The 16,708-nt window shown below is 58.2% G+C and overlaps 1 protein-coding gene across 1 annotated transcript in view; it reads right to left on the bottom strand.

Moving 5' to 3' along the window:
* The window catches only part of RAB11FIP5 (RAB11 family interacting protein 5), a 42,662-nt gene that overhangs the window by 4,959 nt on the left and 20,995 nt on the right, over positions 1–16,708 (bottom strand). Inside the window, exons 3-4 of the mRNA XM_058024918.1 lie at positions 15,953–16,619; positions 3,885–6,269 (exon numbers count right to left, since the gene is read on the bottom strand). Coding sequence (XP_057880901.1) covers positions 3,885–6,269; positions 15,953–16,619 — 3,052 coding nt within the window. The remainder of the gene's footprint in view (positions 1–3,884; positions 6,270–15,952; positions 16,620–16,708) is intronic.

Genomic DNA, 16,708 nt, shown 5'->3' with positions numbered 1-16,708 from the left:
ATGGTGATGGCATCAGGACATACCAAGGATGTGGAAATCCTCTTCAACCACCACGATGCCTCCTGCTGTCCCTGTGCTGGGAGGGGACAGCACTGCAGCCACCAACCTGCTCCAATAAGCCAAAGGACCAGCTCCTCCCAAGGGACAGCACAGGGCAGCTCTGATCTCTTCCCTCTGGTGACCACGGACAGCAGCAGGGAATGCTGGAGCTGGGCCAGGGCAGGTCAGGCTGGAGCTCAGGAAAGGTTCTTCCCCAGATGGTGCTGGCACTGCCCAGGCTGCCCAGGGAATGGGCACAGCCCCAAGGCAGCCAGAGCTCCAGGAGCATTGGGACAGAGCTCCAGGGATGCCCAGGTGGGATTTTGGGGTGTATGAGCAGGGCCAGGGGTGGATGGATGACTCTGGTGGGTCTCTCCCAGCTCAGCACACTCTGTAAGTCTCTGATCCCCTGGCAGAGCTGTCCAGGCACAAGGACAGAGCCCAGCACTCCTGGGCAGCTGCAAAGGATGGAGAGGGATCCCACATCCCTGAGGGGGAGCCACTGACAGTGCCAGGGGCTGCAGGAGCTGCTGTTCTGCACACGAGGCTCAGCACTGCCCACTGGCACTAAACCCTGACCAGGAGCTACAACCACCAGGACACTGCAGGACAGGGGTGAGGAGAGGACTGGGGGAGCCACCAGGGCTGCTCCTCCAGCCAGGCCTGAGCCCCAAATGTCACTGTCACCTTGTGCATCCCCACAGCAGCCAGCACAGAGGCTACAACCACAGTGTGGCTGGGAACCTCCCTGGGACCGAGCTGCCCTGGGAAGCCAGTGGGGATGCTTGGATGTGTTTGGAACAGGGAGATATTCCCACCCAGCGTGGTGACAGGCAGCTGCCAGCCCCATGGCCAGTGGGAACAGTCACTGCTGCAGGGCTGGAAAAGGAGCTTTTGAAAAGAATTCTTTATCCTGTTGCTCCCCACTGAGGGTGGTGCATGCAGGGCTCTGCCTGCTCCATGTGTCTCTGGGAGGACCCAAGAGCTGGAGACGTTCCTTGAGCTGGGTTTGTCCTGGGATGGTGGCACCAGGTCCTCCAGGGGAGCTTCACACCTCACATCAGATCTGAAGGTCTGGTGGACCTGCCAAGAAGCTGGACCAGTTTCCTCTTCTGGTCCATGAACATCAACTGGAGCGTGGAATCAGCTGCTCACCAGCTCCTAATCCAGAACTGCATCCCAAGTGGATCTGAGTTATGATGGAGCTTAAGGCCAAGGTGGAACATCTCAGGGTGACACTGGCCCAGCCCCGTCCCCCTCTCTGAGCCAGCCTTGCCCTGTCCCAGCTTTCACTGGTGCTCCCAAGGTCACTGCAGAGCACAGGGAAAAACTGGGTGCATTTCCCTCAGCAGCTCCCAAAGGGAGCCTTTAAATGCTCATCAAAATGCTCCTCACTCACAGAGAGGGAATCCAAGGGAATCCCTGTCCCAGCTGTGTGCCTGGAGTACTACTCAGCACCCAAGGGCCAGCTCTCCATGGAGCAAGGGTCCAGAGGAGGAGGGGGAATGGCTGGGCTTGGGATCAGCTCTCCAGGTCTGCCCTGGGTGGGCCAAGCCACACTCCCACCTCCAGGGGCTCCACGAGGATCACCAAGATGGAGTGACCTAACCTGACACCTCATTTTCAGAACACAGCATCCTCGGCACTCTCGACACGAGGGAGGGACAGCCTGTGCCACCACCTTGGTACCTGTGACACCACCAGTCCTGCCACCTGCACGAGCCACAGGATGCTGGGCCAGCCCCATATCAAAGGGAGCAGGAGCTGCACAACTGCTGGATTCCAATGGAGGAGCAGGAGCTGCACAGCTGCTGAATCCCAAGGAAAGGCAGGAGCTGCACAGCTGCCAGGCTCCTCCAGGCAGTGGGGCTCCCCGGCTGTCCTTGGGGTCCCTGCTGTCCCCGGGATGTGACATGTCCCCAGCAGTGCAGGCACCATCCTGCCCTGTCCCCAGGGGCAGCAAAGCCTCCACACACCTGGGAGCTGCAGCTGATGCTGCCCTGCCCCAGCAGCCACCCAAGATGACCAAAGAGGAAGGGCCATGGGACCCCACTGCCCATTTCCAGCTCTCTTGAGGAGGCACTGAAGCCCCTCACCCCAAACTCTCACCATCCCACACCAGGTACCCTCTCCCCTTCACCCTTTAGTTCCAGCCAGGGCTTACTGCCCATTCCAAATCTGAAGTATTTCCTTTTCCCTTCCACTTTTTTCTACCATCTTTTCCTCATCCATGTGCCTTTGGTGATTCCAACAGGAAATGATCCTGGGAAGGGAAGCATGGCCATGGAGATTGGAAAAGGATTCCTTCCAGCCTTCCTCCCTCACCTGCCTCAGTTCTCACATCTCCCCAGTGCATTAAAGCAGTTCAGAGCCTCAGAGCCTTCCCAGAGGCCTCGGGAGCTCTTCAGAGCTTCCTCAGTCACAGCAAGGACCCAAACTGTGCCGGAGGAACCCGAGCAGGGACGTTCAGGAGCTCCTGGCCACGTGTCACGACAGAAGCCAGCCCTGATATCCAGGATATGCAGCTCTTGGATCCCAGCCCGTTCCATCCCAGGAGCCAGCCAGGCCTGGATGGATGCACAGGGATGGCCAGAAGCAGGTACCACCAACACAGAGACCCCTGTGCTTCCCTCACTGCCTCAGTGATCCCTTTGGGACCACAGGACACTTCTCTTTCCATGAAACATAACAAAATCCACGTTTCTGGGCAGCAGCCCTGCAAATTTTGAAGAAGCCTATCTGTTGGTGGATGAATAATCCAATTAAAAATGATTGGAGGGTCTGGCTTAAATAAGAAGAAAAAAATATCATCTGACAGACCCAGCCAGATGCTGTCTTGGCTCCCGAGATCACTTTGCACCTCACGCTCAACCCTGGTGGAAGGGCTGGAGCTCAGTGAGTTCTGCTGGCCCCATCCTCCCCCTCTTCCTCTCCCCAGGGCCACAATCAGTCTTGTTCAGGTGGGATTTTACCATTTTGGTGCCCCCAGGAAGCTCCATTTGCCTCACGATCAGTGAGGCTGATCAATAAACCCCTGCTGGAGCTCAGTAAATCCCCTGGGCAGGCAGAGCCCAAGCAGACCAGGGGAAGGAGAACCAGGAAATTGAGATGAACTGAAGGACACAGAGCAAGACTCCATGCCCTGAACTCACCAGCTTTGCTTTGTGGCATTTGTACAGATCCAGGATTGACCTGGGAGGAGGAACAGCCCCTTCATTCCACCCTTCCCATTCCCATCAGCCTCAAGGCTAAATCCCAGGTGCTTCATCACCAATGGGCATCTCTGCAGGAGGGAGGGCAGAGGGGCATTTCGCCCTGGTGAAAAAACTCTTTTTTTGGCTATGGACAGAAGGTTTTCAGTACCCAATGGGTACTGGAGAGGAAAGCAGCCAAAGCTGGATGGATGGCAAGGGCAGGGGCAGCAGCTGTGCACATGCCATGAGGGAGCTCAGGAGAGCACAAACAGCCACAAGCTCTCCTGGCAGGCACGGGAAAGGCATTTCTTCTGCAAGCACGGGGTGGGGGATGATGGAACCAAAATCAGCACTGGGTGCAATGTGGGTGCAGCTCTGGATTTCCAGCTGGGTTGCATGGAACCCTTTGCCCCGGCCACACCAGACACCAGTGGCCACTTCCCTCAGCATCCCAGAGAGCCAAGGCTCCCAGCAGCTCGGGCTGGGCTCTCTGGGACCAGGGGAAGGTGAGGGAACAGGAGCTGCAGCAGATGTGGAGCAGCCTCCTCGGAGCCAGCCCTGCCAGCAGCAGAGGGGGCCAGCAGCAGGAGGGGCCAAGGGCTCACCTCTCCCACACGCACACACGCCCTTCGCCTTCCCCGCAGTGCTCACCTGGTCGTCTGCTGGCCAAGGGGCTTCTCAGCCGGCCGTGTCTCCCTGGGCAGAACCAGGAGCGCCGAAGCTTCCCCGGGCTGCGGGCACGGGCAGGGCCGGGCGGCGGCGCGGCGGGCGGGGACCCCCGCGGGGGCCCGGGGGCGGCCACACGGCTCGGGGTTAGTGGCAGCCGCGGGGAAAGGGGTGGAGAAGGCCAGGGGCGGGCTGACATGCAGGGGGGTAGCGTTAGTGGGCTGCAAGCCGTGCCCGGGGGGCTCCTCCTGCGGGCTGCGGAAGCTGAAGTCGCCCTGCTCAAGCTTTTCGGGCAGCACAGCCTGGACAGGGACAGGGGCTGGGGGTCTCTCCACGAAGGGGTTGCTCGGGGAATTGGGGCTCAGCGCCAGGGTGAAGGGGTTTCTCGGGGCTGAAGCTCCCTGTGTGTGCCTCTCTATCTTATCTGGCTTCCAGAAATCGGCTTTCTTGAAGTCTATCCTGCTCTCTGCCCAGCGCCCCTGGGGCTCCTCGCTGGCGGGGGTCCTGCCCTGCTCTGCCTCCCGGGGAGGGGCACGGGGCCTGGGCTGCTCTCCTGCTCGCCCCTCGCCATCCTGGCACGCCAGCTCCAGCTGGCATGGCCTCTGCCTGTGTTCTAACCTTTGGGGCGGCGGGTGTGGATGCCCGGCTGCCTCCTGCTCTCCCAGAGCTGTCCAGCTGGTGGGCTGGCCCAGGTCTAGCTTGGAAGGTGGGTTTAGTCCTGAAATACTGAGCTCCTCAGGGAACAGCTCCTGCTTGGAGGCCATTTCCCACTTGGCACTGACTGTGGCCCCCTGAGGGGATAAACGGGGCTGGCTCCAGCTCTCCTCAGCACCCGACCGGTCCAGTCCATCCACGGAGAAGTTGGACATGCAAGTCTCAAACTGTTCGGCCACATCTGTCTCGTTCATCTCTGATGGGTGTTCGCCCACAGAGGTGTCGGCTCCTGTCCCCAAGCCAGCTGCTGGGTCCATAGCAGCAGCTCTGGCACCCTCAGACGCTGCGAACTCTCTCCCGGCTTCAGCGGCGGCCGCTCCGGGTGCGGGCAGGCTGGGAGGCGCCGGCACGGAGGGCTCGCTGCTCGCACGGCTCCTCGGCAATCCCATCTCTGCTCCTGGGCCCTTTGACTCTTCCCACGGCTCCTGCTTGCCTCGCTGGGTGCCACCAGGCTCCTCGTCCTCGCCGTCCCCCACGGGGCCCGCGGCCGCGAACCGCCGGGGTGGTTTGGGGGGCGGCCCGGGCGGCAGCTCCGGGCAGCCCTGGGGCCCTGCCCACGGCGCCAGCACCACGCGCCTCTCGCGGATGTCGGAGCTGAAGTGCAGCAGGCCCTCGCTGGCCTCCAGCCGCATGCTGGCCTGTAGCCGGAACACCGAGCTGCGGATGTCCAAGGCGCCCTCCCCGGGCTCCGCGCCCGCCTCGGGGAACCTCCGCCCCGCCGCGTCCCCCGGCACCCGCGGGGGCACGGCCGCCACCACGGTGCTGCCCGGCGGGGCCTCGGGGATCGGCTCGGGGGGGAAGGAGCTCATGGGTAGCACACAGGTGGCGGTGGTGGCACGGGACGAGCTCTGGGCCTCAAAGGTGCCCTCGCCCAGGAAGGGCGGGCGCGGGCCGAAGGGGCCCTGAGGAGCCGGGTGCTCCCCGGCGCTCTCTGAGGGCTCGGCGGCGCTCTCCGTGGCTATGGTCATCCAGCCGTTCGTCCCCGTGCTGCAGGACTCCTCCTCACCGCTGTCCCCCTCCTCCCTAGCGCTATTTTCAGTGCTCAGTGCTGCTGACGCCTCTTTGTCCCCAGGGTTGCCCGAGGCAAAGGCGGCTGTCCAGACCATGGGCGTGCTGCTTTTCCTCCTCCTGGCCATGGAGCCCGCGGACACGGGGCTCAGCACGTCCTCGATCACCGTGGCCTCCTGGGTGGTGCTCACCAGATTGGCCCCCACGTCTAAGGCGGAGAAATTTGTCCAGGAGCGGAGAGCCGCAGGGATTTCAGCCGCCTTTTCGAACACTTGGGAGCCCTTCTGGCAGGGCGGCCCCGCTGAGCTCTCAGTCGGGCTGGCTCTGGGGTCATCGATGAAAGCCATGCCCTCTGCTGCCACCGAGGCAAAAAAGTTCTCCTTGTTCCGCTCTGGTTTGAGCCTGCTGGTGGCAAAGGCATCGAAGGTATCGTCCCACTCCGAGGGGACGGCGGGCTCGGTGTCGGTGTCGGCAGGAGGGAGCTCTCCCGGTGCTGGGGGACTGGTTTCAGGCACGGGGACACCAACGCTCTGGGCTGGAGACTCCCTCTGGGGCTCTGTGCGCCTTGGGGAGCCAGAGGGACTGCAATCCTCAGAGGAATAAAAGCTCCCAGCGACCTCGGGTGCAGCACGCGGCCCAGGCGGGAAACTAGAGAGAAAGTGAGTAGGTGAAGGAGAATTTAGTACCTGGTCAGCGAGGAGCTCCTCAAAGAAGGGATTGCTCTGCAGGGAGTTGAGGAATGGGTTGGTGGGGGCCAAGCATCCGGCCTGTCTGTCTCCAGGAGCAGGAGGGAGGTTAGAGCTCGGCATGCTAGCAGCAAGGGCAGCGGGGCACAGGGCAGGGGAGCGGGGAGCACAATGAGAAGGAGCATCTGAGCTGGTTTCTACCTGAGGAGACACTTCCAGGCTGTGGAGGGAAGACAGAACAGTCCTCCTGGTTAATGCTGTGACAGGGCTGGAAGCACACACCACACACACCACAGACGCTCCAAGCAGCGCAATGACCGATCCATGCCTGGCTCTTGTTAGGCACAGCAATGATTATGGAGTCACGGCGTGGAAGGGGCATGCACGACACCCAGCGAGGGGCAGCCCTGCTCCCAGGACACTCCTCCACATTCCCCTTCTGCCCAGGAGCCAGAGAGGGTTCCCCACTTTCTCCTGCAGCCCAAGGTGAGTTTGTCCTGGTGCTGGTGGCACCCGGGGCAGGTGCAGCACCAGGAGCAGCCCGGGCTCTTGGATCAGGGTTACCTGAACCAGTGCAGGCACACAGAGGAGCCTTTCCCAGTTCACCCCAGTGCCTCCTTACTGGTTTGCCAACATGACCAGCATGGGAGCACACACGGAGCTCACGCCTGCATGGGAGGGAGGGACAGGGCAGAGGGACCAGAGCCCAGCAGGAAGGAGCACCTGGCCAGGACAGGGCCCTGTCCCCACTCTGGACACTGTCCCACCTCCCATATGCCCCTTGTCACATCCCTTTGCCCGAGATCCCGAGATGCCTGAAACCCCAGGGGGATCCCAAGGTGGAAGGGGTTCAGCACACCTGGAATTCAGAGTCTCACCCCAAGTGAGGCTGACAGCGCCCTGCTGCCTGCTCAAGCAGGACTGAGGGACCTTTCTGTGGGATTTCATTGATCTTCCTTTGGGAACAACTGCAGCAATGTGGAGTCACCACCAAGGAGGCTCAGCAGGCTCAGAGGTTTTCACATCACAAAGCAGGGTGTGGCGTGGACACCCCACATCCATCTGGTGCTCTGACTGCCACACTCCCTCCTCTGGGCCCATCCCCTTGCATCACCCTTGGGAGGAGCAATCCCATCCCCAGGACAGGGCACCTGGCCCTGCTCCATAACAGATCCCATGGGATTGATGCCTCCTGCACCAGAGAGCTCCAGAGAGGTCCCCTCTTGGCTGGGGAGAGATATGGGTGTGGATCAGCCAGCTCTGGGCACACCAAGGTTTAGGAGAAAGGAATAACTGAATTACTTTGCCAAGGTGCCCCAGGGCATGTCAATCCCTGGGGCTCCACCCTGGGATCTCCCTGTCCCGCTGCTGGGAGGGATTGCAGGTGGCACTGCAGGATCACAAAGTTGCTTGGACAACTATTTCCATGTTATTGTGCATCCACCAAACTCCTCAGACACATTTTAAAGCACAAAATGCCACCTTGAGGCAAGAGCTGATGCTGGTGATGTGCAGCTGGTCGGTCCCAAAGCAGGGAGGGCATTGGGCTGGCAGCACCTGGCCCAGGAGTGATGCCCCCACCATGGGCACCTCCTGCTCCCACTCTTGACAGCTGCACAGCCCCTTCCCACATCCTGCTCTCAGCAGCTCCTTGGAAAGGTGCCCATTGAAGCCATCCATGCCACCAAAGTCCCCCGTGCCAGTCTGGGGGCAGGAACACTCCTGGCTCTGCTCCAGCACACATGGGACTCCACTGAAGGGACCTGGTAACCCAAGGCCAAAGAAAACCCTGGAGCCCTTCATCCTGACTGAGATCATCCTCTGGGGCACAGACAGCTCGTGGGTGCCCTCTCCTGCTGCCACACAGCAGCCGTGGTGGCAGTGCCCAGCCTGGTCCCCAGGCAGCCCTGCCCTGCTCCGTGTGCTCTTCTGCTTGGCCCAGGCAGGAGCAGCCAGGAACAACCCCACAGCTGCAGCCCAGTTCCTCCCAGAGGTTTTGAGCTCTGGGTGAGCACACAAAGCCTCCAGAAGTTTTGGGAGAAGCTGATGGACCCTGAGGCACAGAGCACCCCAGACTGGCAGCCACTCTCTGCATGGGGGGAAACCTCTCCTGGCACTGCCAGCCTGGAGATCAGCAGAAAGTTGGACATTTTTCCCCAATCCCCCTCGAATCTGAGCTCCCCAGAAGAGGGGAGCAGCTGCTCAACACCTGACCACTCAGCTGGATGAGTTCACAACATCCACAGATAGATTTTAACAGGGCAAATTTTCCTTCCCAGCTGGAAAGGGAAGGTGACAAGGGAAGGTGACAAGGGAAGGTGACAATGTCCAACCACCAGGATGCCAGGGTGGCTGCAAGGGGCACACAGCCCTGCCCCACCTCTGCCTGTCCTGCTGGCACTGCTTCCATGTTTTGCTCCAGACTGAGATCCATCCTTTGTGCTGAGCAAGAGCAGCCAGGGCCTGATCCAGCTCTGCTGGGCTCCAGCTCTAAAAGGCTGCAGAGCATTAATCAGCTGCACTGATTAACGAGCACTGGCTGCTAATGACCGTGCCAGCTGCCAGGAGCTGAGTGGGTGAAGTTCCCTCCTCAGGGGGGGCTGATGCCAGAGCAGCAATTCCAGGCACCTGGACTGCACCAATCCCCACCTGCACAGGTGCAGGAACAGCTTCAAGGCCTCCTCAAACCCCTGAGATGATCCTGTCTTCATTCCCCAGGTCACCATGGAATGGTCTGGGTGGGAAGGGGCCTTAAGGATCATCCCATTCCACCCCTGCCATGGCAGGGACACCTCCCACTCTCCCAGGTGGATCCAAGCCCCAATGCCCAACCTGGCCTTGGGCACTGCCAGGGATCCAGGGGCAGCCACAGCAAATCTGGGAATTCCAGCCCAGCCCCTGCCCACCCTCCCAGCCATCAATTCCTTGCCAAGATCCCAGCCCAATCTCCCCTTTCCCAGTGGGAGCCATTCCCTGGCTCCTGTCCCTGCAGGCCTTGTAAAGTCCTGATGGGGCTCATGGGGTGCTGGACCTGCTGATATTGGCTAAATCTGTAAAGACAGAACTTGAATCCATTTGTTGGATTCTCATTTTCCCCTGCAGCTCCACTGTGGAAATTTCCTTTCTGCTCCTCAACCCCATTCCTGCTGGGACCCACTGGGGTTTGTTCAGGGGCTCTTGGCTGCGAGTTCCAGGCAGAAGAATCATGGAATGTTTAGGTTGGAAAAGCCCTCTAAGACCATCAAGTCCAAGCATCCTCAGCACTGCCAAGGCCACCACTGACCCCTGTCCCCAAATGTCACATCCACCGGGCTTTTAAAGCCCTCCAGGGATGGGAACTCCACCCCTGCCTTGGGAAGCTGTGCCAGGGCTGGACAAACCTTTACAGGAAGAAATTTTCCCAATATCCAGCCTGACCCTCCCCTGGCACAGCCTGAGGCCGTTTGAGAATCTGTGACTTTCCACTGGGATTTCAAATTGCAGCATCACTGTTCGACCCCATTCCTTGGGATGGACATCCCTGTTCCACCCCATTCCTTGGGATGGACATCCCTGTTCCACCCCATTCCTTGGGATGGACATCCCTGCCTGACCCTCCATTCCTTGGGATGGACATCCCTGCCTGACCCTCCATTCCTTGGGATGGACATCCCTGTTCCACCCCATTCCTTGGGATGGACATCCCTGTTCCACCCCACTCCTTGGGATGGACATCCCTGTTCCTCCCCATTCCTTGGGATGGACATCCCTGTTCCACTCTATTCCTTGGGATGGACATCCCTGCCTGACCCTCCATTCCTTGGGATGGACATCCCTGTTCCACTCTATTCCTTGGGATGGACATCCCTGTTCCTCCCCATTCCTTGGGATGGACATCCCTGTTCCACTCTATTCCTTGGGATGGACATCCCTGTTCCTCCCCATTCCTTGGGATGGACATCCCTGTCCGCCCCCATTCCTTGGGATGGACATCCCTGTTCCACCCCATTCCTTGGGATGGACATCCCTGTTCCACCCCATTCCTTGGGATGGACATCCCTGTTCCTCCCCATTCCTTGGGATGGACATCCCTGTTCCTCCCCATTCCTTGGGATGGACATCCCTGTCCGCCCCCATTCCTTGCCCTAAGCCCAAAATCCCCTTTTCCCACCCCCCTGAGGGAGGATGCTGGAAGTGCTGGGTGAGAGCTGGAGTGGAGCACGGCAGATTCCTCTAGAGGGAAACCTACACTTGTCTGATGGCAGCAGCTCTGTGAAACGCTGACTCACCCTCCTCCTCCTCCTCCTCCTGCCGCTCCTCCTTCCCCTCCCATTCCCAGCACACGGCTCCGCCAGCCAAAATAAATCTCGGGTACCTCCCTGCTCTCATTTATTTGTTTGGCAGCACTTCACAGACGCCTTTGAGCCTCGCAGCAATAAAAAAAAAAAAAAAAAGGAAATAAAATATTGCTGAGCAACCCCCTGATGGAAAAAGTCTATTGGAAACGGCTTGTTCAGTGCAGGGAAATTTCTCCCTCCGGATCCCAGGCTGCTCTCAGGCTGGGCAGGGCTCTGCACCAGCAGCAGAAAGAAGCGCATGGGAAGGGCAGGGAGGGACCCAGCCCTGCTGTGCTGAGGGCAGAGCTGTGCTGCAGCCCCAGGGAATCCCTCCAGGAGGGCTGGACCCGCAGGTGCCACTCCTGAACTGCTTTTGGCCCCATTTTTCAGCAGACAGGGCTCCCCTGGGTGGAAAAGCACAGCATGGAGGGGCTGGAGCATCCTGCAGCTGCTCCAGACCTTGCAGGGATCAGGATCCTCCTCCCACCAGCAGGAGCAGGAATTGTGCTGAAGAGATGGCAACAACAGCCCAGGACATTTTTGTACAGGGCGGGAGCACCAGAGGGAAGGAGTCAGGGAATGTGTTTTAAATAGGAAATCCAGAGGTGGAAGGATTTGGTTTCTCTATAATAAATCACCTATAATAATCCATAAATAATCTATAATAATTATCTGTGCAATAACCACTTTGCTCTTCCCTTGGGCCTCACCTGTCCATCATCCCCATTCAAATGGACAGATCTTCCTTTACAGACATTTGCCCTCAAAACCACAGGAATTTTAAAAAACAGGAGAAATCTGGGCAGTAGGAACCCAGAGAGATGCCAACATCAACCCCCAATTCCCACTTTTAGGAGTGGGAGTGGGGCTGTGCTTTTCCTGGATGGTTCCAAAGCACATCAGGGCTGAGCTGGTGCCAGCTCTGGGTCCAGCTCCCCATCCTGCCTCCTGTCTATCCCTGGGAAGGGCAGGCTCAGCAGCACCAAGAGCCATTTTCCATCCTCACACTGACCCCACTCCATCCCTGGGGCTGCTCCAAGGCAGGGGCAGAGCTGCACAATTCCTGTGCCACAGCTGTGACCTGATGGCTCCCATGGATTCATCCCTGTTAGCCACAACACTCTGCTTTCACATCATGGCCTTCATTCCCTCTTCCTCAACCTCTGCAGCCTCCCAGGCTCTGCTCTGGGGGTGCTGCTGGCTTTGGAGGGGCTGTCACAGGCTCCATGCTCCATCTCAGCACTGCCAGCCTGGCCAAGGACTCTGCTCCAGCCATCCCAAGCCCTGCTCCCATTCCCAGCCCTTAGGAAAGGCAATTTTTAGGACATGAGGAACAGGGAGGAACTGAGTCAATGTTTGGCCTCACTGCTGGATCCAAGGGTATGGGCTCTGGGAAGGGGCTTGATTCTGAAAATGCCCATGTTTTTATAGGACAGGCCACAATTTCCTCTTTCTCCTGCTGCCAGGCCTAAGATGCAGCCCCATTTTATCATCAGGATTCTCCACAGGAAGCAGGAGCTGCAGAGCTCTGATAACATTGGAGGAAACCCTGGAAACATGTAAAGGATTGTTTCAGCCCCAGGCTTTGCCTCAAATAAACCTGCTGAGCTTCTTCCTTACACACAGCCCTTAACCACTGACATTCAAAGCAACAACCCCCAACCAGGCTTTTATTCAGCCTCCAAAGAGCAAACAGCATCTTCCTACTGCTCCATCCCCTCCAGGATCAAAGCCTGGAGCTCCAGGGATTAGCAAAGCCAGGGATGATGAGCAGAGCTTCCCTGAGAAGGATCAGGGAAAACGGGGTGTAAATAAGGGCTGAAGGCAGAAATGCCCAGTTCTGTGCCCAGGGAGAGCACAGGCAGGTTTGCAGAGCCAGCTCCCACACTGAGGGCTCAGCAAACCCCTCCAGCACACAACAAAACCCTCTTTATACAGCTCCAGTTAAACCCAGCCCAAAGCAGCAGCTCCTTATTTTGGGAAGGGTGTGTTTGGCAGAGCAAGTGGGTAAAGATGAGCTGTGCCAGGCTGGGCTTTGCTGCAGGCAATCTCAAACCATCCCTCTAATTACAGACCTTTTAACTAATTACAGGCTGAGGCTTCTGGGCTTGCAAATGACTGATTTTGATGCTTTCTCACCACCTTCAGCCCTGGGTTACGCTTGGCCTATCCAAGGCGGCCAAACAGGTGAGAGGGTGCTGCTGGCAGAAGTTTCCAGAGTCAGGAGAGAAGGAGGGGTAAAATCCTTTCTGCAAATAAGTCAAGACTTAAAACTGCTCAGTTCAGAGGCTGCTTCTCTCCAGAGCAAGGGTTAGACCAGCTGTAGGAGTGACACTGCTACTGAACAGCCACAGATGGACATCAGAGAACTCCAGAGATCACAGAATCTGGAATGGTTTGGGCTGGAAGGGACCTCAAATCCCACCCCATCCCACCCTTGCCATGGCAGGGACACCTCCCACTGTCCCAGGCTGCTCCAGCCCCAGTGTCCAGCCTGGCCTTGGACACTGCCAGGGATTCAGGGGCAGCCACAGCAAATCTGGGAATTCCAGCCCAGCCCCTGCCCACCCTCCCAGCCAGGAATTCCATGCCAAGATCCCATCTGAAATGCCCTCTGGCACTTGGAAGTCACCAAGACCTAAAAGCTCTTCCACAGCTTTGACCTGAGCCACCAGCCTGGGCCATGAGATCGTTCAGTGTAAGGAAGCAAAATGAAATCAGAGAAGTCAGCTGTGTGTAATTAAAACAAGTAATGATGTCCTAATGAATGGCCAGGACAACTGGAGCACTGGGAAGAGCAGGGCAGAGACCAACCCTGTCCCTGTGAGGATGGACAGGGCCCTTCTGCAGCAAATCAGCCTCAGTCACCAAATGATCCCTGCAATGCTCCCCAGAGGTTCTCAGCTGTCCCAATCCCTGGTTCTCAGCTCAGCCCAATCCCTGGACACTGGGAGGGAGAATCCCTTCCCAGCCAGGCATCCCCAGCATTTCCCCATCCTCCAGGAGCCATTCCTCCCAGCTCCCCCTCTCAATCCCCCCTGCTCCAGTTCAAGATCCTTATTTCCCATTCTCAATTGCAAACTGCACCTAAAGCCCACTCAGATGTTCCTAAACACCCCAAAGGGGTTCTGTGAATTCCTTCCCTGCCATTTGTGCTGCTTGGGATCCATTCCTGGTTTTGGGAGAGAAAACCCAGCCAGAGGAGCTGCTGCCACAGCTCACCCAAGCCTCTCCTCAGGGACAAAGTCCTTGGCAAGGCAGCTCTGAGCAAAGCTCAGCTTTGGCTGAGCCTGAGCTTAAACTGTGAGCACTGAAGGGGATTTAAACAAAGCCATGGAGTGGAACTCTGTGGGAAAGGAGCAAGGCTGGGGATGAGTGCAGGGAGCTGTCAGGAAGCTGCAGTGTTTAGGGGCACTCCTGGTGATTATTCACTGGGCTGGATGGACAAGGAGCTGGACCTGACATCCCTGCCTTGAAATCAGAGCATCGTGGCCCTGCCTGCCTCCTTCCCAGACTGCCAAGAGGGGAAAACCTGCTGGTTTCTCACCCATTTCCCAAGGAAAAGGGGAAAACCTGCTGGCTTCTCACCCATTTCCCAAGGAAAAGGGGGAAACCTGCTGGCTTCTCACCCATTTCCCAAGGAAAAGGCCCCAGAGAGAGATGCTGAGGGCAGCTCCGTCCCATCCCATCCCATCCCATCCCATCCCATCCCATCCCATCCCATCCCATCCCATCCCATCCCATCCCATCCCATCCCATCCCATCCCATCCCATCCCATCCCATCCCATCCCATTGATGCTTCCCTGGCTGCCTCAGGCACTTGTGGAGGCACTGCCTGGATACAGCAGGATTTTTAAACCTTGATTTTTTACTCTAGGCCTTAACCAGCAGGTTTCTTATCCCAAAATTAGAAAGAAAAATCAAAAGAACAATCTTGAGTGGGAATGCTCTGTCCTTCCTCAAGGACAGGGTGCAGAGACCAGAGTCCTTCATGCACAAACCCTGCCCTGGGATGTGACCCCAAACCACTCCAGGGCTTTGAGTCTCCAGGAAATCCCAGAATCACAGCATGGTGAGGGTTGGAAGGGACCTTACAGCCCATCCCATTCCAGCCCTGCCATGGACAGGGACCTTCCACCAGCCCAGGGTGCTCCAAGCCCCATCCTTGGGCACTGCCAGGCACAGGGAATGCCAGAGGTGCAGCACAGCAGCCCTCAGACCTCACACCTGTCTCACATCCTTCCCACTGCTGGACTTTGTGGTTCTGAGCTCCAGTGGGATGGGATATTGCTGATATTCCTGCCTCAGGGAGCAGCTCCTGCCTGTCCCAGTGTCCCATCTCTGCCTGTGCAGCCTCAAGGCCACCACAAGCATGGGAAAGGAGGAATTTTGGGGCTGGAGCCAGGCTGAGGGATGCTCATCCCCTCACAAGTTTAACCCTGTGGGAGCCAGGTTATGTGGAACAAACCAGGAGTGCCCTCTTCATTAAATGAGGCTCAGACTGAACCAAAATCCTTCTGCTTAATAAATGAGGTTAAAGTCAGCCCAGATTAGAAAATCCCTCCAATAAACAAGCCTGCAGACTGAAGCAGCTCTGCTCTGAGTGCTGCTTGTTTTCTCTGGCTGATTTTAACCCCATTTCCTGCCCTTTACTGACACCACCCTCGACCTCTGGACTGCCAGCTCAGCTCCAGGGGGGACACGGGTGATGAATTCCTCACAGGAACAGCACAAACACCACAAACCCTGAGGACTGGGAGGGATGAATCAGCACACAAAGCAAGAAAACAGTCAGAGATTCATAACTGGGAGAAGGGAAGGCTGGGTGGGACGGGAAGAGGAAGGAGCAGGGTTGGGATTAGTTACATTGGGAATATTAATGATATCTCATATACCCAAAGTGCTGCACCCTGGCCAGAGCCTATAGGGGGTGTGGGGTTCATAACAGGAATGTGATTACAAATCCCACTACCCCACATCCTAGCCTGACTGCCAGGGAAGCTTTTTTAGTTCATTAAAGGATAATGAATCTGTATTTTGAGGCCATAGAACCACTTGGTGTGACCACACTGAGCCTCCCCTCTCCATGGAAGGGATCCCTCCCTTCCTTGAGAGTAAAACACATCCCACATCCAGCAGAGGTGGTTTCTGGCAGAAACCAGGAGAGGATCCAGGAAAATCCCCTTCCCTTTGAGACATTTAAGAGCAAGGAAGCATTTCCCTGCTCTGCCCTTGCCTGAGCGCTCTCAGGAGCACCCAGGAGCTGCTGGAGACAGGAATTTGGGGCAGGAATCACCAGCCTGGACCTCCACACCCCCTGGCACTGACCTGGGTTTCTGAGGGGACTCTTTGGGCTCCTTGGAGCCAAACCAGCCGCTGCTCTTACTCCTCTCATCCCCCGCGGCCGAGGTGTGGACGGGGGTCCCTCTGTCCCCCTGGCCTTTGCCCCCGTGGTGGAAGAAGCCTCCCTTGGCTTTCTTGTCCTCCTTCCTGGTGTCCTCGGTTGCTCTGTCCTTGGCCGGCTCGGTGGGGAAGCCCGGAGCAGCCGCACCCTGGCTGGGTTTGCCCTCCATGCGGGCGCTCTCCTCCATCCTGGCCCTGCCCAGGTGGTTGCTGAGGGTCACGGCCTTGGTGGACACCTTGAGCTCCTCCTGCAGAGCCAGGCTGGGAGGGGACGGGATGAAGCGGGGCTCGTCCCTCTGCTGGGCCCTCTCCAGGCTGCCCAGCCCCCAGTGGGGCTCGGCGTGCAGGGGGGTGAAGCCCAGGGGCTCGTCCTGCCTGCGGGGCACGGGCAGGGGCGCGGAGGCGGGCGGGTTCCTGGGCACTGCCGCCTCCTCCCCGTACACGTGGCTGCCGTTGATGCAGAGGGACGAGCGGGGGCCGGGGTCCCTCCGGGCCTGGGGGCTCTGCGGGACCTCTGCGGGGCCGCACTGGGACACATCATCGCTGAACGCTCGCTTGTGGCTCAGCTTGGGCGAGGCCGGCGGCTCCTTCACTGCGGGGAGCAAACACACAACACAACGGAGTGTGAAAAACGCCAATCGCTCCGTTTGAAAATGTTAAAAGTTTAGTAGTAATAAAATG

This window comes from Melospiza georgiana, chromosome 5, assembly GCF_028018845.1.
Source record: "Melospiza georgiana isolate bMelGeo1 chromosome 5, bMelGeo1.pri, whole genome shotgun sequence".
In the NCBI taxonomy this organism is placed as follows: domain Eukaryota; kingdom Metazoa; phylum Chordata; class Aves; order Passeriformes; family Passerellidae; genus Melospiza; species Melospiza georgiana.
Note: the sequence above shows the minus strand (reverse complement) of the source record. Positions and strands in the feature narration are given on the sequence as shown.